The sequence below is a fragment of the Sclerotinia sclerotiorum genome, genomic scaffold, assembly GCF_000146945.2.
Source record: "Sclerotinia sclerotiorum 1980 UF-70 scaffold_3 genomic scaffold, whole genome shotgun sequence".
NCBI lineage: Eukaryota > Fungi > Ascomycota > Leotiomycetes > Helotiales > Sclerotiniaceae > Sclerotinia > Sclerotinia sclerotiorum.
Genome location: NW_001820833.1, coordinates 1,295,350 through 1,314,089, shown reverse-complemented (window position 1 = coordinate 1,314,089; position 18,740 = coordinate 1,295,350). Strand labels below are relative to the sequence as shown.

At 41.1% G+C, this 18,740-nt stretch overlaps 7 protein-coding genes across 7 annotated transcripts; 5 read left to right on the top strand and 2 right to left on the bottom strand.

Annotated features, from left to right (window-relative positions):
- Positions 1-373: 373 nt before the first annotated feature.
- Positions 374-2,940, bottom strand: SS1G_02596 (hypothetical protein; the record flags this gene model as incomplete). The annotated part of the gene is made up of 5 exons (XM_001596326.1): positions 374-1,893; positions 1,970-2,190; positions 2,374-2,472; positions 2,550-2,725; positions 2,782-2,940. The coding sequence occupies 5 exons, from the start codon at positions 2,938-2,940 to the stop codon at positions 374-376; spliced, it is 2,175 nt and encodes a 724-aa protein (XP_001596376.1).
- A 1,389-nt stretch (positions 2,941-4,329) lies between these two features.
- Positions 4,330-4,491, bottom strand: SS1G_02595 (predicted protein; the record flags this gene model as incomplete). The annotated part of the gene is made up of 1 exon (XM_001596325.1): positions 4,330-4,491. One exon carries the CDS (start codon positions 4,489-4,491, stop codon positions 4,330-4,332), a length of 162 nt encoding a protein of 53 aa, XP_001596375.1.
- A 413-nt stretch (positions 4,492-4,904) lies between these two features.
- On the top strand, positions 4,905-6,269 carry SS1G_02594 (hypothetical protein; the record flags this gene model as incomplete). The annotated part of the gene is made up of 4 exons (XM_001596324.1): positions 4,905-5,143; positions 5,324-5,615; positions 5,672-5,893; positions 5,943-6,269. 4 exons carry the CDS (start codon positions 4,905-4,907, stop codon positions 6,267-6,269), a joined length of 1,080 nt encoding a protein of 359 aa, XP_001596374.1.
- Positions 6,270-7,251: 982 nt separating this feature from the next.
- SS1G_02593 (hypothetical protein) lies at positions 7,252-8,632 on the top strand (the record flags this gene model as incomplete). The annotated part of the gene is made up of 4 exons (XM_001596323.1): positions 7,252-7,299; positions 7,397-7,665; positions 7,738-8,236; positions 8,321-8,632. 4 exons carry the CDS (start codon positions 7,252-7,254, stop codon positions 8,630-8,632), a joined length of 1,128 nt encoding a protein of 375 aa, XP_001596373.1.
- A 1,231-nt stretch (positions 8,633-9,863) lies between these two features.
- SS1G_02592 (hypothetical protein) lies at positions 9,864-11,139 on the top strand (the record flags this gene model as incomplete). The annotated part of the gene is made up of 6 exons (XM_001596322.1): positions 9,864-9,990; positions 10,039-10,086; positions 10,184-10,386; positions 10,444-10,562; positions 10,618-11,048; positions 11,129-11,139. 6 exons carry the CDS (start codon positions 9,864-9,866, stop codon positions 11,137-11,139), a joined length of 939 nt encoding a protein of 312 aa, XP_001596372.1.
- Positions 11,140-12,553: 1,414 nt separating this feature from the next.
- On the top strand, positions 12,554-13,492 carry SS1G_02591 (predicted protein; the record flags this gene model as incomplete). The annotated part of the gene is made up of 1 exon (XM_001596321.1): positions 12,554-13,492. The coding sequence occupies one exon, from the start codon at positions 12,554-12,556 to the stop codon at positions 13,490-13,492; it is 939 nt and encodes a 312-aa protein (XP_001596371.1).
- A 550-nt stretch (positions 13,493-14,042) lies between these two features.
- Positions 14,043-16,238, top strand: SS1G_02590 (hypothetical protein; the record flags this gene model as incomplete). Its single annotated transcript, XM_001596320.1, has 4 exons — positions 14,043-14,427; positions 14,488-15,615; positions 15,922-15,984; positions 16,093-16,238. The coding sequence occupies 4 exons, from the start codon at positions 14,043-14,045 to the stop codon at positions 16,236-16,238; spliced, it is 1,722 nt and encodes a 573-aa protein (XP_001596370.1).
- Positions 16,239-18,740: the final 2,502 nt, after the last annotated feature.

Here is an 18,740-nt window from a genome sequence, read left to right as displayed (position 1 = left end):
TTTGAATGGATGAATGGATGAATGAATTTAGCTAGCAACTAGGATTTCATGGGGTTTGGTTTGGTGTAGACGTGGAATAATTATAAAGAATGAATTTGGGAGGTATTAGTCACAATAACAATCAGAAGAAGTTATATCTGCGCAGTCTTTACATCTATACATGTTATCATGAGGCTCCATCTAGTCTATCATTGCAATATTATTATCTATTGAATAATAGACACAACTGAGAATAACTGAGAATATTGCCAAGCCAGTCACAATACCAGCGTAGTAATAAAGGAAGCATCCAACACCCTACGATCCAAAACATCAACGACAAGTCAATTCTGAATCTATAAACCTAAGCCCCCGAATTTTCAACCACCAGCCCCTACCACGTCTCCTGTATATAAAATTTCGACCTCTCCATATTCGCAACAAAATTCTCTGCCTCCTCAAAACTCATATCTCCATACTTCTGCAAGACGCCCAAGAAAGCTAATCTGACTGCCTTGGGCATACCCCCAGAGCTACCACATACATAAATGAGGGCATTATGTTTTGTCAAGAGATCTGCAATCTGTTGTCCTTGTTTCCTAATCTCATCCTGTACGTAGACCTTTTGCGGGCCATCTCTTGAGAAGACTGGATGTGCGTCTACTCCCAAGGAAGAATCAGCCCAGTTAGCACCGTAAAAGTAATCTGCATCGCGATTGCGGCCACCATATATGAGAAGGGTCTTGCCGAATACTGGTCTCCCAGCCGGGGAGGATAACATTTTCTTGGAGCGTTCCCAGATCAATGATCGAAGAGGAGCAATTCCGGTCCCTGCACCAACCAAGATGAGAGGACGTTCTGGCAGGACCCCGGGTGCTTTGTAGAAAGATGAGTTACTGTTGTAACTGATAGTGATAACTGATTTTTCAGGAAGGGTGGCTAAATAGCGGGAACAAAGGCCGTTGCGGACTTTTTGGAGAACGGTGCGGTATTTGACAATGGCGACGAGGATTTGGAAGTGATATTCTTTCATAGGTTTATCGAGAGCTTCGACATCTTTGGATCTTTTAGAACCTCTTACGTTTTTAGCATTTTTTTTTAAGTCTTCAGGGGCGATGTGCATGATACCACCTGAGCTAATGCTGAATTCGCGAGCTCGAATTATGGGGAAAATGGTGGTGGCATCTTTCCATGGAAGCTTGACACTTGGGAAGTCTTGAAGACATTCAAGAATACTGCGACGAGGGCGAGTAGTATAGTCGTAGAGTTCGTCAGTGTAGAGAGGATCCCGAAACTCGAGGAGACGTGCTTTGTGCGTCGGGTCGTCTGTATAATTTGCCATAATTTCGAAAAAATGACGCTTGGGAATAGCTTGAAAGTCAAGATTATGAATCAATAGTTCTCGTAGTGTTTGGTCTTCATCCACTAGATGCAGATCCTTCTGTGATGATACCAAGTTTTTGGCGCCGAACCAATCTGGTGATCTTGGCTTGAAGTGTAACTTCACATCTGCAACCTCATTCCATCCCATCAAGTCAATGAGAGTCTGGACATCCTCAGGAAAGTTTTTAGGATAAATTGACATGGTATCTCCAGGCCATGGTGAGAATTCTCGGCTTCGTACTGCTATGGTGATTTCGCGAACATCCTGCCAGTGACTTAGAGGAGTGATACGCTTGTTCTTATGGATAATGGCATGAACTCCGTTGTGGACATCTGTGAAGTTTCCGCTTTCAGGCAACACCCTATCGACACTTTCTAGTTCATCATGTTTGTAGGGCCCGGTCAATCGATTTGATGGTTTTGGCTCGTCATATCCATGGTCAAATCGAAGGCCAAGTCCAAAGCCAGATATATTTGACATTGTTCCGTCTTCTGAAATGGAGGTTTTTTGAGATTTTCCGTCAATTTTACCTAGAGTGCGTTGATCAATAAAAGAACTTGTGGATAAGTGGTAGATTGTTTAAATAGTCGGTAGGAGCCAGCTTACTGTTTAAAGAATCCAAATCTGTTTGATCAGTTTCGCCACTATTATCAGGTGGTGAATTTAATTTCTCAGTAAGCGTAGTAGATTCATTTTTAAGCTCTAGCCAATATTTCGGAGGGAGAAGAACATCATCAGGAATTGGTTCTAAGCCGTCTGGTAATGGATATAATTCGAGGAGTTTCTTTCTAAGGTCAATATACCAAGATAGGAAAGTTCCATCAACACTATTAATGTTAGAAAGTGCGGGTGATGTCGGCACGAAGATTGAAAAGGTAAAAAAAAGTAAAAAAGTATAACAGCTTATATTTTACCGTATAGTACACAGGCAAAGAAATTGCATGTTGTAATGCTACAGTATAAATAGAATGACGTGAACGAAGAAATCTTCAATATAAACTTCCACTTACCCTTCTTCATGTTGTTCATCAGCTTCACCTCTAGGATATATTTCATTCCCACCTAATTGTTCCAACCTTTTGTGTAGTTTACGAGCTGCAAAATTAAACCTACGAGAATATGAGTATCATCTTATGGAGTACTTGATCCTCCCATCTATATCATTTTCATTCCATCTTGTACTCACTTTGCATACGAACTATCACCAAGACCAAAAGTGGTGAAGTTCACGTGACTCAAACAGTTAGGAGGCAAACGTTTTCTCAAAAGACTGTTCCAAAATTTCCTCGAATTCTTTGGGAATTCCCCTTGTCCGGTAGTTGATATTGTGAATATAACAAATTGATACTTTAACAATTCTTTCTGTTTGATAGATTCCATAAGCATATATTGATAATGCGTAGGGAAGAATTACATACAATATCAACTTCATCCATCTCGCACACCCTAGTCATGAAATGAAGTCTTTCTATCACACGTCCCAGTTCCTCTGCCACATCTTGAGAGTTTCCAGTTTCAGTACCGTAAAGGATGAGTGCACTCCTATCATGTCGTTGACCATTGAGAATTTCAAACATTTGATAAATTAATTGTTCGATGTTTGTGGTAGTGGTAGGTGAATGATTATTATCATAATCATCATAGATAGATTATTCAACCGATAGAACAATTTTTGCTTACTTACGATTCCACATCAAAGAACAAGTCACGAGATATTTGTCAAGAAGACTGATTGATTGATATTTGATATTTCATTCACCCAATACTTGAACAATTATTAAATATTCTGTAACCTCCCATAGTAAAACATTACCCTATGAGGTGAGGAGGATATACTTGCAAGGTGAATCCTGGTGATCACTCTTAGTTAACCTTATCCAGGATTACTGTTGTTTTGTTTTGAGTGATTGATTGTATCAGATGTGCTCTGTACTGTAGATATATATACATATATTCGGTAGAAAGAAACAAATCTTTGCATTGTTCTGTGAGCGATTTGTAACTGGTGTATGAATGATCATAATGTTATTCATATCACAATGTCTGGAAAGTTCTAGAAGTGTTGCTGCTAACTACCCAGGTACTTGGTACTACGGAGTACTTGACGACAATACCCCACATACAAATACGAACGTATTCTTGTATTCGAGACACATGTGTCTCGATATCAGATACTACTTGTTTGCTTGGTATGTATCAATAAGAGATGATGATGAAAAAAGTTCACCATTATAATCACATGATGATAGATATGAATTCTATCTATACTGGAGATCCATCATCATACTAGCACAGTGATTGATCTACATATTTTACTCTAAATGTTTAAATGGTTCTAGAACCCCATTTGATGTCATTTTCATCAAACAACAAAAACAAGGATTGATTTTTGAAGCTACTTAGGTATGAATCATAAAATATTGCCCTAATGCTTTTCTCTACAGCCACTCTTTTATATATTGAAGTACTCGAATACAGAATAAGATGACAAAGTACATGTTATGATAAAATCACCAAAGGACAGTGAAGTCTTCTTTACTAGTGGAAAATGCGATAAAATACCACACTACTTTCCAACATTATCATTGGTCGAGTGCCGTACCAGTACACAATCGTATGTTGGTTGATTCTAGGCCAAGTCATCAATCCTTCCCCTTTTTACACATCCATGACTTCCCTACCTTTCTCGCTATTTCCCCATGTTATGTACCTAGCATCCCAACCCAATTTGTCTCACCGTTTGCTGCTACCTTATCAACTTGATTGATGAACATCGGGTTTTCATTTACTATCAGTTTCCTTTCCCGTCGATGAAAATGTATACTTTTAAATAAATGGTAGGTAGGGATATGTACATAATAGTTGCGAACGCCTGTGATTAATTCAATACCTAGGTAAGCTGGAGTACTTGACTGAACCTTTTAGGCCATGGCTCTCCTCTTGTGCTAGTAAGACCTCCTGTTTCGCTATTTTCCCCATGTTATTCGTTGTATCAAAATCGCTCCTCTCTCACCGTGCCACCTATCTCCCGGACTCCTGTCACATCTAACTCCCAGCTGCCATCTGATAACCTTACCAATGATCCTCTCTTCCCTGCTGTTCCCCTTGTATATCCCTTCTTGGGTCATTGTAGGTTGAACCTTCTCTAATCTATTCTCTAATCGAAACGAAATCCCCAAATCCAGCCCTGTTCAGCCACTCGCTTTAATCCCGTTACGGTAAGTGCCACTCGCTAAAATGCGGCTGCCCCAGTGATTCAATGGAATTTGATATATTCTACCCACTGCGCAATCCCGAACTTCTTTCTCCCTTTCCTTTTGAACACATCAACTTCAAGAATCCGATCAAGTGTCTACCACAACGAAACCTCAACCAAAATCCCCCAAACCAGACCACTAGGGCACCTAGCTACCCTTTTACAACTCCCCCAAATTTGTTCAGAGAGTATTAAACACACTCCCAGCAAACGTCGATCAATTTTCAATTCAATTCAAGCTTCTACTCAGTCATAACTACCACACCCACCAAATCAATTATCATCATGTCTAACATCGTGGAGAAAGTTTCTGACGCCGTCACCGACGTTACTGCCGCTCTTGGCAACACATCCATCTCTGACAAGCCCGCCGAGACCACCACTGGTGAGAAGGCTGCCAACACTACCACTGACAAGGAAGCCGTGTTGGCAAGCGCTGCAGAGGGAAGAAGACTCTACATCGGTAACCTCGCATATGCGACCACCGAGGGGGAGTTGCAAGCCTTTTTCAAGGGATACTTAATGTAAGCATGAATTCTTAACTTTCACATGTCATCCTCATCGTCGCCTTGAATTTCTCTCGAAAAATCATCAGCTAGCTTCAAATCTGGCAATTTATAGGAAATTGCGGATATCTTTCGCCCCTTCCAAATATGTCCAGTTCATACAACGTTTATGACATGAGCTAACATTTTTTTACACAGTGAATCCACCTCTATCCCAAAGAACCCACGTACTGACCGCCCAGTCGGATATGCTTTCGTCGACCTTTCTACCCCAACTGAGGCCGAACGTGCTATCTCTGAGCTTTCTGGAAAGGACATCCTTGACCGCAAGGTCTCTGTCCAACTTGCTCGCAAGCCAGAGACAAATGACAAGACCGAGGGTGCTGCTAGCGGAGGAGAGGGACAATCTGGTAATGAAGGTGGACGCCGCAGACAATCTGGTCGAGGACGTGGTCGTGCCCGTGGACGTGGAGGACGCCGTGGCAATGCTGTAAGCTTTTGAAAGTCTGGATCTTGGTCCGAATTTGTCACTAACAAGCAACATAGTCCCGTACTGATGAGAGCGCTGCTGAGGCACCTGCCGCCGCTTCCGAGGTTCTTCCTTTGACCGAAACCACAAACCAGGCTACTACCGAGACCAAGGAGACCAAGCCACAAAACACTCGTGCTCCCCGCGAGCGTCGTGAGCGTGGCCCTCCAGCTGATGGAATTCCATCCAAGAACAAGGTCATGGTTGCTAACCTACCATATGATCTCCACGAGGACAAGGTACGTTCGAAATTAACCTCGTCCAGATGATTTACTGACAGCCTCGTAGCTCAAGGAACTCTTCGCTATCTATGAGCCAACCTCTGCCAAGATCGCCCTTCGTCCAATCCCCCGTTTCATGGTAAAGAAGCTCCAAGCCCGTGGTGAACCCCGTAAGGGTCGTGGCTTCGGCTTTGTCACTCTCTCCAGCGAGGAACAACAACAAAAGGCTGTTGCTGAAATGAACGGAAAGGAAATCGAAGGTCGTGAGATCGCCGTCAAGGTCGCTATCGACAGCCCAGACAAGACCGATGATGATGTCAACGCCAACGCTGCTAATGCTACCGCCGAGACTGCCGCTGCTCCACCAGCCGGTGCTGAAACTGTTTCTGCTTAAGCAGTAAACATTGTATGATGTGAATGAGAGGAGAGTTTTGCAACTCTGCAGACGATAGACTAATGCATTGCTATGCGTTGCTTTTGGACCATTGTCGGCGCGTTGTGGGAGCTCTCAGGATGAAGGATGAATTTGTTCCTTTGACACTCAATGGATCGATCCTCTTCTTGACGATTTTCTTTTAGGTGGGCATATGAATACTAACTCAGTGGACTTGTTGGTGGCGTCTAAATAGATCTTTGGGCTTTTAAGCTCTTTTCTTCCGACAGACTTAACTTTTCATTCCCGAGTAGGGATTCATAGTTCTTCATGACTCTTTTTCAAACACTATGTCTTATTACAATTTTGCTGGCATTCTCTGGATGTACACTAGATATTTTCTGACGTGCTTCCATATGGGATGGGTGGGCATGGAAAAGTTATTGATTAATGATTGATGACAACGCTATCATTATCGATGATAATAAAGTGGATGATTTTACCAGCAGAATTATAATCACACGATGATATTTTTTGAGATATTTGTGATGTGACCTAGGTTCCATTCCAAGTTCTATTATGTTTCAATTTTCAGGTTGCCTTTCCGTACCAAATACCGCCATTTCAGGAATGCCCAAACCCCTTTTCTAAAATCTCGAGCCTCACAGCCCCGATCGTCAACCTTGTATATTGATTGGTCTAGATTTCTCTTAGCGTGGTTGGGCCTCTCTTGCGCAAACACCCCCAAATTTAGAAATCCAATTCCCCTTTGTAAAGCCCCACCACATCAGGGCTAAGGACGATCCATACTCGACGACAAACATCTATATGTACCAATCGAATCATTCAATCTCACTATATTTCCGAGACTCCCACAAGAAAATCAACATTCGCGATTACGTCTATTGAGAAATTGGCTCTTGAAACGCATATGAGCCTGAGTGGGAGGTTCTAGAGGAAGAAGACACACAATCAGCAGCCGATTTCAGCACCAACCGCGAGAATGACTTCAAAAGCTATGTGGGAGGTCGACCCGGAAACAAGGTCAAAGGTACTCTATTCTCTTTGCATTACATGGGCCATTGGCGCACACATCCTTTATTTCATTTTCAACGCAAGCACTCATGCTAAACGTGTCTTGAATCCAGCTCCTTGATATTTCCAAAACCAATGGTAATGACAGATGCATCGACTGTAATGCACCGTCTCCTCAATGGGCTTCCCCAAAATTCGGCGTTTTCATCTGCTTATCATGCGCCGGTGTTCACCGAGGATTGGGAGTTCATATCAGTTTTGTTAGGAGTATTACGATGGATGCTTTCAAGGCGCAAGAGATTGAGCGGATGAGAGAAGGAGGAAACAAAACGTGGAGGGAATTTTTCGATCAGGATGAGCGGAATGTTATGAGTGGTATCACGTAAGTGGACTATCTTTGCGACAGGATCCTCACGGTAAGCAGCGAATTGGCACATAACTGACGATTTCAAAGTTGGGACGATGCAACAATTGCGGAGCGATATTCTGGCGAAGTTGGAGAAGAATATAAAGAACGGCTCACGGCAAAAGTCGAGAAACGAGAATACGTTCCTGTACCTAAAGCACCCGCGTCAAAATCTACGACTGCCGCTACATCAATCTCAAACCACAGTTCCAGCAACTCTCGATCACAATCGCAAACTCCTCTTGGGGCACGAAACTCTAGTCCTTCTAACGGAAAAGTAAAGGTTGATGACAGATACTTTGCTGGGCTTGGAGCTGCGAACGCAAACCGATCGGAGGATTTGCCACCTTCGCAAGGAGGCAAATATGCAGGATTCGGAAGCCAACCAATTGAGAGAGAAGATAATAATGCTAGATTACCGGGCTTTGAAGATTTGCAGAGAGATCCTGTGGCAGCGCTGACGAAGGGCTTTGGATGGTTCACAACTACTGTGGGAAAGACAGCAAAGACTGTTAATGAGGGCTACATACAACCTACAGCTGCAAAGGTAATTTCGATTCCTTAACACTCCCAGATATCGAGCCCCTTCATACCTACACAACCGGCATTGACTGACAACAACTTCTCACAGATCGCCGAATCCGAAGTAGCGAAACAAGCGCAACTTACTGCTGCTCAAGTTGCACGGAATGCGCAAAATGGAGCCAAGACTGCAGCAGAGGGATTTAACCGCTTTGTAGAAGGCAGTGGTAGTGGTTCTTCGAGAGATGTACCGATTGATGAGAGTAAGAAAGATTTTTGGGATAGTTTTGCAGACGCGGGAGCAAAGAGACAACATGCACCGAGTGCGTCAATTGGGACGGCCGCTGTTAAGAGGAATGGGGGTAGTGGGAATGGAAGCGGAGTTACAGCAAAGAAGGATGATGATTGGGAGAAGTGGTAGAGGTAGGTTTTTGGGGACATGGAAGGGGATTAAAGAGATGATTGGATGAAGAGTACGGATGAGTGAATGTATATATACAACAGAGACGTTTTAGCGATACACCTGCGAGAAAGAATTGAAGATTACATGGTTTAATAGATAGTTTTCTAGCTCCATATTTTTCACGGTTGAGATGATGAGATATAGAGGTATCTCGTCATGATAATTTGTCTGTCTGTTAAAAGGAATAGAAGTTACCGGTACTAATCACGTGTCGTGATTAGTAATACGGTTACCTAAACAGGCTAGATTAGATGAACCATAAGCAGGCATATTGGTCCCCTCCGAGGATACCAAGAGGAGACCTTAATATGCCTACAGACGTAGTAATATAGTCAATATAGAGGCCTCTTCCACCCAATCTTTTAATACTGTCGATATTATTTATCCTTCTTAACCTAGTGGTTTTTCATGTATCGCTCCGTGGTATGCGCATGGTCATAGATAGACATGAACGTGCGCTTGAAGTCAAGTGTCAAGGTCGAATACGTAGTTATGCATTGAACTTTTTCTGGGTGGATTTACTTCATCTCTCTCTCCCTTAAATTATGTTTTTAAAAAAAAGGAGAAGAAGGAAAATAAGTTATATGATTGGTGTAATAATGAGTTCGGTTGGTGATGATGCGTGTATTGTTTGATTTGGATTACATAAAAATGAATTTTTAAATCATGGTATTTTTGTTAAAGTGATATTAAAATAAAATAAAAAATTGACAAAAACCTGTTGTTTAAGTTTTACAAGGGTATATAGGGTCTTAGTTTGTCTCCTAATACTAACTCTTTCAACCTCTGTTTATACAATCCTACTCTAGAATTATATCCAGAGTTATATCCAGGTATTTGTCCTCATACGAGGGAAGCATATGAATACCCTTGTGCCTGCAAGAACCGGATGAAGACAACCATATTAGCTTACTGGATTATAAAAGCTATTGCATATCACGCCGTTCGGATAATTTACTGCGCCGTACACATAAAATCTTACTGTGTCATTTCGTGGGTCTATCATAACATTTTGCTGCATAGCCCCTCGCTTTATTGGAAAACTTCGATTTCCCTGACTCTTACATATCTTAAAAGTAACACATGCGAGCCAAAATTTGCTTAAATCCAGACGAGGACTCTACTCTGATGGAATACTTTGACTTCCACAATCAGAAAACACTTTAATCTCTACTAAGAAATTTCCATCATGAAGGCACTTATTGTCCAAGATGTGGGCGTCGCCAAAGTGGTCGATGACGCTAATGAGCCCTCTCTTCGACCAGACTATGTGAAAGTCAAAGTGGCCGAAGTGGCCGCTGTGGCCTTGAATCCAAGTACTTCCATCATGTCTAAAGTATTCTAGCTGCTGACCAATTCGTTAGCTGATTGGAAGACACTCGATGAGATTGGAAGAGCAGGCTCTATAGTTGGTAAGAACATTTACTCCAACTGTTTTCCAACATATCGAATCGAAGAAGCTAATCTTTTGACTCTAAAAATGATGTGACTTTTCCAGAACTGTTGCAGAAATTGGATCAGAGGTTAAATCTGATGTCAAGAAGGGCGATAGAATTTGGGGATTCGTCCACGGCTGCAATTACTTGAATCCCGAAGATGGAGCATTTGCGGAATATATCGTTGCAAAAGATGACATTTTTGGGAAAGTTCCCGATTTCATGAGCATGGAAGATGCCGCCACTCTAGGTGTTGCTGTCGGTACCAACGGCCAGGTAATTTGACAAAGTCAAAAGTGTTGACGTTGAAACGGCTGTCTAATTCGGAAACAGGGTATATACCAAACGCTCAAACTCCCCCTTCCGACTCAACCTGCTGAAAAACCTCTTCCACTGCTTATTTATGGTGGAAGTACTGCAACCGGAACAATTGGTATCCAATTGGCCAAACTGTCAGTCTTGATGTTTCACCTTGCTCTTAGCCTCCTCTCGCTCACAGGTCAACAGTTCAGGTTTACACGTTACAACTACCGCTAGCCCCAACAATTTCGAACTCCTCAAGTCTCGTGGAGCCGACAAAATTTTCGATTACAACGAGCCCGATGTTGGCGAAAAGATCCGCGAGTACACAAACAACAATTTGAAACACGTCTTTGACACAATTTCCTTGCCGTCCTCTTTCGCTATTTGCGTTGCAGCTATCTCGACTACATCTGGACCCAAAGCACAATATACAGCGCTACTCCCAGTGGATTTCCCAAGAGATGACGTTGATTCTGGTTTCACGATGGCGTATACATGTTGGGGAGAGACATTTCAGAGAGGAAACTGGCATTGTCCTGCTAAACTTGAAGATTATGATTTTGCAGTCAAGTTCATAAAAAAGGTCGACGGCTTGATTGCTCAGAAAAAGCTGGTCCCACATCCCGCTACTGTGGGTACGAATGGCTTGCATCGAATTTTGGATGCGTGAGTCGTTATATCACTGGCATGGTGGCTTTTACTAATAGTATACCAGGCTTCAATTAATGAGGGAAGACAAGATTTGCGGAACTAAACTTGTTTTTCGAATCTCGGATACAGTTTGATGGAATTGAGAAATGTTTCATGTTATCTCTTGGAAACTCTGAGAAACTATCCTAGGCACAAACAATACAGTTATAGTTTTTATTCATTTTAAAGATCCTTGAGTATAGAGTGATCTTTCTTTTGGATCCTTAAATTCAAAACCTTTAGGCTTCTATTCCAGAGCAGTCTTATATTCCATTCTTAATAAAAAGACATATCGATTGTTATGAGTAACCAAAGAATCGTCGTTCGTTTGCTCATTGCATCCGCCATTCTACTACAATTCGAATGATGAATTAAATTGGTGTCTGTACAATAATTTAAAATGAGACAAGACTCTGATATATCATTTTGCAAATTATGTTTGATGGGAAGGGCCTCTGTCAAAGAGTTTGAGCCTCTTTTGTTCCAAGTGACATCACAGTTATGGTAGATTATTTCGTCGTAGATCATAGCAGATTTTCGCGACAGTATATGCCATCAAGTTCCATTAAGATCACATTTATAACCTTACTGTATGAAAGATACCAGGATAAGGAATATCAAAGCAGCATAAACCAAAATAAAAGACACCTAAACAAGAGATACCAATTTAGAAGATTCTATTAGATTGTGAATCTCATAGATCTGGTGAAGCATTTCATTTAGGGTGTAGAAGAATTCGAGATGAGCAGTTGAAAATTTTCCTAAATATTCAATTGAAATCTGTTTCAATAAATCTTTTGTTTCCATTTTAAAGATTACTAGAGAAAGGGAAGTGTTATTAGATCGCAATAGTGGGTGTTTGGTCCGCTATACTATCCGTTCCTCTAGAATATAAAAAAAAACTCTTATCTGAATCCGACGAACTTTTCTTGATCGTAGCGCAATTCATAGAAATCGCTGATGATTTTGTAGATAAATGGTGGTTTAACAATGTTGGTTATGAGTAGCTGTAGCTCAATGTGAGATATTCATTTAGTCTTGTTTTTGAAGCACCAACCAACTTTTACATATATGTTCCTTTCGCCAAGGCCAATTCTCTTGAACCTGGCCAGCTCCACATGAAACTCTTGCAAGACGTGCGCTTATTGTTTTTACATCATTATTCTCGAGGAATAAAAGTCGGCTCTTATTCTTGGGCCGCGGCTGTTTTGTGAGTCGAGGGATTGGCGACCTGTTCCCAACGGGGTTATTGTATAACCTTACTGCGCGCGTATGATGTTACTGCGCCACTTTTGTGTTGTTGATAAGTCTTTATATTCTGATTATGCTGTGGATTAAAATGAAGCGATATTTGATAGCATAAGGATAAAGTTTCTAGACCCTTTATTTTCTCTTGTTTCCGGAAATTCCCTGCATCATTTTAGAATTTACTGAAGCTGTATTCGCAAATATGTTAGCCGAACATATACCCCAAGTCACGAGCTTTGAAGAAGAGCCTATGTTCCCACAATTCCGCGATCTACCACCGGAGCTTCGTTTACAAATCTGGAAACACGCTCTTCCGAATGGTCGAACGCTCAAGGTTAGGGTGGACGCATATGATGACACAAGAGCATCTCTTCAGGGAAGCTTCTCAGCTATTCCAAGCATCTGTCATGTCAATTCCGAATCTCGAGCCTTAGCTTTGAGCATTTGTCGGAATGGACTTGGACCCAATACAGAAGAGTCAGACTTTTATTGGAATCCAAACACAGACATCATCTACTTCCCTCCATCAGCTTCTTGGGCAAGCGGCACTCTAGAGCAGTATTTGTTCAAGGAAAAGGTTCCTGATTCATATCGGAATAGTGGGATTGTGCCTGTAGTTCAACATGTTGCATTCCCACTAAATGTATGGCTTGCTCAAGGTCTTTATCTAGAACCATTATCGACCTGTTGGCTCTTAGACTGGTTGCACAAATTCCCCTCCCTCCAATCTCTCACCCTCCTCATCGAACCTTTCGACCAGTGGCTCGGTCTCCCCAACACCTCCATAGTCTACCACGAACCCCTTGATAATCCCATGCAGCAATTGCTGAATCACAAACCCTCTCAAATCACCACACTGGTCGAGAAAGCCCTGCAAGAATACAGAAATTCATATGATCCCAGCTGGATCCCGCCGGTTGTGGAGGTCTTAGTACTGGGTATGAAGAAATTCAAGACCAGTAGTAACTGTATAGCTCGTAGAACGAATTTGGATAGAGAGGATGTCACGGGGTTGTATGAGATTGGGATTTCGAGAGTGGAGAAGATGGCGAGACGATTGGCTAATAGGTGGCCGGCAGAGATTCATGCCGTGGAGCAGTGGAGTTTTATGGGTCAGCTGGGGGAAGAAGAGGGGTTTTAATGGGGAGGTTTTGTGCGCTAAGGATACATGTTAATTGGGTACATAAATGTAATTTGCGGTTCGGTTTGTGGTGTTATTTTTATCTTATTTTCGGAAGGTTGTTAGTGCGTGATTCGGAGCAATCTCTTGTTGGGCATGTGTTTATTGAAATTGTAGAGGAATTAAAAGAATCAATGACTCATATCAAGAGAAGTATGGTTTATTTTGCATTAATTTCTTCTCCTACAAAGGATATCTGTTTGAAAATGAGTTTTCGTGTGTTTTGGTAAAGTATAGCTATGTTTCATACTTGACTTGCTGGCCACAATCATAGAGAAGACTGACACATGATCAATAGAGGAGAAAAGAATAATACACGCCATCGATTCCTCGCCAGTGATCAATTCCTGAAGGGGTTTATAATAATTACTGGTCTACAGTGATGTGTTTAGCAATGACTTGTTAAGCATGGAAGGATAATAACGAATCGAAATCAAAAGACACCACTAAACTAGACAGATGCCGTTAGTCGCCCAATTCATAAAATTATCGCAATCTTTTTTGATGCATCATGTCTTTTAGAGAACTTCTCGACTCAGTGGCACGTTTGTCTCCAGCACGTCTTCTCGACTCTATCCTATCTCAGGATTTTTTCGTATGTGCGCAAGTATTTGAAGAAACCTTCTTAGGTCGGTTCGTCAATGAGAAGCTTGGCAGGAATCTAGCATCAGCTCAAGCTCATTGCCGCTGGTGCGCAAGACTCTATGAGGAAATTCGGCTTCAGGATGAGTGTCGTGGAATGGACGAGTCTTCGTTAGCTGGACTTGACGTAAGGTACATACTTGATAACACCTCATATTTAGGCCTTAATATCCTACGTTTCCGTTTGTCAAGGTCTGATCAACACATGAGCGTTCCGGTATGTGTGGTAAAATTTGTAATGGTAAGAATTCCCGGTATGTCTTGTAGCCTTGAGCCATTCTATTGACTTTTTGGAACCTCTAATAAATCTATAGAAGATCAGCATGGAGATAGCTCAGCCTTCGCACATACAATTCCTCGGGAAACTTCATCATCATCATGTCGTAAACTGGCCTCGCGATGGATTGATGATTGCATGCAAAATCATTCAAAATGCGGCGCAGATAAAATACAGTGGTTACCATCTCGTCTTGTAGATGTCGGGCTCGACAACGGTGAAGTAAAGCTTGTTGAAACGCATAAGCTCTCCAAGAATAGTTACTCGCCGTACTTCGCATTGAGTCATAGATGGGGCACCGCCTCTGATCAACCGTTTCGACTCTTGAGCGGCAATAGATTAGCATTGATGGAACATATTCCAATAGACCAGCTTACTGCTTCTCTTCAAGACGCTATTCAATATACTAGAGACATGAAGGTTTCATATATCTGGATAGATTCCATGTGCATTATACAGGATTCCAAAGATGATTGGAGCGCCGAGGCAGCGCTCATGGATAGAGTGTACGCGCAGTCGCTCTGTACCATTGCTGCTTCCTATGCTTCTAGTATTGAGGGAAGTTCCAATAAACGACTCTTTTATACTCGCGACGAGAATGACAGGATCTTTAGGCCGCCAGTGTGCAAGACGCTCGCGGTAGGGGATCACGAGGAAACTTATCAGCTATCACCAAAATCTAGTTTGATTCTTGATAATGATGGTAATTTTCCACTTTATAAACGAGCTTGGGTCTTTCAAGAGCAAATGTTAAGTCCCAGAACGATACATTTTGGTAAGCAGCTGCTTTGGGAATGTAAAGAACAAAGGGCTTCCGAAACCTTCCCCTCCGGTATACCTGTCGTACCTGAGAATGGCAATGATGATACAACCCGGCTACTGCCAGAACGCGGTGCGAATTTGGTTGTCGACCCAAAAGATTGGAAATCAAGATTGCGGGAGTCCCAATATATCTTTTGGCGTAGCACTCTTGAGCAATATTTAAGCTGCTCTCTCACCTATCAATCCGATAAACTCGTGGCATTTGGCGCAATAGCCCGAGAATATCAGGAACAACTTGACTATGTCTATCTTGCAGGTCTATGGAAGAATCAATTACCCTTCTGTTTGATCTGGGCTTTTGAAAAAGGTTCTTCATTTCCCACAAGACCAAAAGTATATCGCTGTAAGTAGAATATATTTGCGCCCAAAGTTCTGTCAAACGCACTTTCTGATCAATAAGAAGGTCCCACTTGGTCTTGGGCGTCACTGGATTTCTGTTATCCTATGCCTTTAGCAACGTTTTTGTTGGGGTCCTTGGTTCCTGGGCGTGCGCTTGCCACAGTTTTAGCGGTCGAATGTAACAGTCCGCAAGGTCGAATTTACACCGAATACTGCGATGGCTATATCCGACTTGAAGGAAGAATTCTTCCCATCCAGCTCATGGATGCCCACGACTGGCTTCTTGTTGATGCTAATGGAATTTTCCAAGGCGGTGTCTCTGAAGTAAGGCCAACGACGTCTTATCTTGACATTGAAGTACACGCTTATGACTGTTCGCGTTTATACCTCTTTCCAATTTCAGTATCTTACGTGAGCGAGCTACTTGGTATCGAGCATGAGGGTTTCTTCCTTGAGTGTCTCATACTAAGAACCGTCTCAGTAGATAACACCAAATTCGAGCGAGTGGGTCTTGTGACTTTCAGATCTAATAAGTCAACATTTGCTAAAGAACATGAAGCAATGTCGAATTTTGTTCTCGCAGATGACCCTCTCTCAGGTGTACTTGATACTATAACAATAGTATAGTCAAAAGTGACGGGTTTAGAAAAAAACCGCTAGATAAATGCGACATCACACTCTTTATGGTCGAAGTTCATTCCTAAGTCGCGGATCGGGGGAAGTCTACGAATTTCAACACGAATACTCGTATAGTCAAAAATATCTCAGTGATACAGTCAGCTGAGAATACAGTGTTTTCAAATTGCAAATTGTCAAAGTATGAGGGAAAGAAGGTCGGGAAATTGCAATTCCAGAGAACACACCACATCTCGAGTAGGATTTTGGTAATATCTAGACTAGTCTGGCAACTAATTCTATCATCATCTATCTTCTCAGCATTGATTCATATCGGTAGTTGTTTTCCTGTCCTGGTACCATTAAATAAGCAATGAAGTCTCTGTGTAATTCTTCTATCATGTCTACCTACACATCATTTTGGGAGATATTAACAAGGAGAACTTTTGAAGTAATAATCGATAATCAGTTATCCTATAAATTTTAATACTAAACCAAAGTTTCATCTGATCAGTTTATTTCCATATCCAGAACACCCAATTCGGATCAAAGATGACCTAGCTGGTTGCTAAATTATCTAGGATATGTAAGTCGCGTACCCTTCTTTTGGACCACCCCTCTTTTGGACTGTCTTTTTACACCAAAAATCATCATTTTTACTTATTAATAACTTTACAACGAATAAATATAATTCAATCGAATTTGAATCATATACTGATTACATAATTACAAATGAATCTTGAAAATTTCAGATTTTTTATAATTGAAAAGTTTTATTTTTAAGTCTTATATGTTACGTCGGACAGTAACATAGGTCACGTTCTTGATCACATGATCAAGAAACCGACAAATCGAGATCGGCTTTGCGGTGATCGATTTGTCGGGCTCATAGCCATCGGTTTTTTAAGGAGGTACGAAGGTCTATATAATCAAGATGGATTTCCTTTGTATAGAGCTTCGTGCTCAAGATCAATCATTTAGTATACTCTACTATTAGTTACGAATTGTATATCATTATTGTCATTACTTTAAGTCCCTGCTTGACGTCTAGTTATAAACCACCTCGAGAGCCTAGAGCACTTCCACGTGATCTAGACGGCAAACCTCGTAACAATAATATCAAAACTAAATGAGTTGCGTCAAGACTCACTTATATAAGATCTTATATATGCCCTAAAAATCATAAATTAAAAAATATAATAGAAAATCCAATATATTAACAAATAAAACGACATCACCAGACAAGTGAATCTTTTATAAAGTAATTGTACATTTACCTTATAAAAAAAGAATATAAATCATGACTGAGAAGATAACAATTTATTAATATCTACAACACCCAACTATAGATCCAGACTCACTACATAAAGGAATAAAATCATCTCTAGAACTTAAAACTAAAAACTACTTTAATTATCGTCTAATTTTCGTATAGAAGTAAAATCCTATTGAATACCCCAATATATTCCTCACACTCTTCTATAATCCATCGTTAATAAATTACTGCTGTGATCGAATAAATTAGCCGTTTATATCAGCTTTCTTCATCTTCGCAACTATTAATCCTATATCTCATCTTCTCACCTCACTTTCAAAATATCAAGCCTAAGCACAACTAGAAAAAACATAGCAACCCTCATCCCACTAGAAAGGAACTAGCACAAATCCTCCTTCGCCACTCAAAAATTAGGGATATAATTCAAACCCTTTCCTGTCACGATTCACCATTAGGATTGATGGTGTTACGATGGTAGCAAACTGATTAATTAGGAGAGCTTAGGCCTTGTGCAAGCACGATCAGATTTCATCGAATTAGTATGTGATCTTGGTCACCTGAAGATCGTGTATGCACGCACCATCAGAAATCACGTGATAAGGAGCCCTAGGAGCCCTCAAAGCTCCTAGAGCTCCAGGAGCCCTGAGGAGCCAGAAAGCTCCTGGGGGCTCCCTTCTTCGTTCATTATATAGTCAGAGTAGTTTCATAGTTTAGGAGCTTCGTGCTCAACTTAGTTATCAATTAGTTTACCTACATTCTATTTGATCTAGTAACGAATTCACTTTCAAGTGAATACCAGTGATATAGCCTTAACCTATAACTACCAACCGACGAACCTTAGGCAGCCGCTGCCTTTAGTACAGTATCGTTACACTTCCCTCCCTCACTTCCAAGGATGAATAGAGACCATCGCCCCCTATATACCACATCACACTACACAACACTACACTATATCAATATCCAATCTCTCAAATTACCTATTACTAATCTATCTCATAATCTCATAATCAAAGCTTATAACTACTTATACTTATACATATATATTTATATAAAGGACAATTATATCTCTTACATTAATTACAATACAATTCAAATACCATCCATTTACATCCTCTAATTCAATACACAGAAACCAACGCGTTTATCCATAGAAGAAAGGCAGAAAGGGATACATTTAATATACACAATAGTTTATTTATATATATTAGTTCATTTATATTAATAAAAAATAAAAGGAT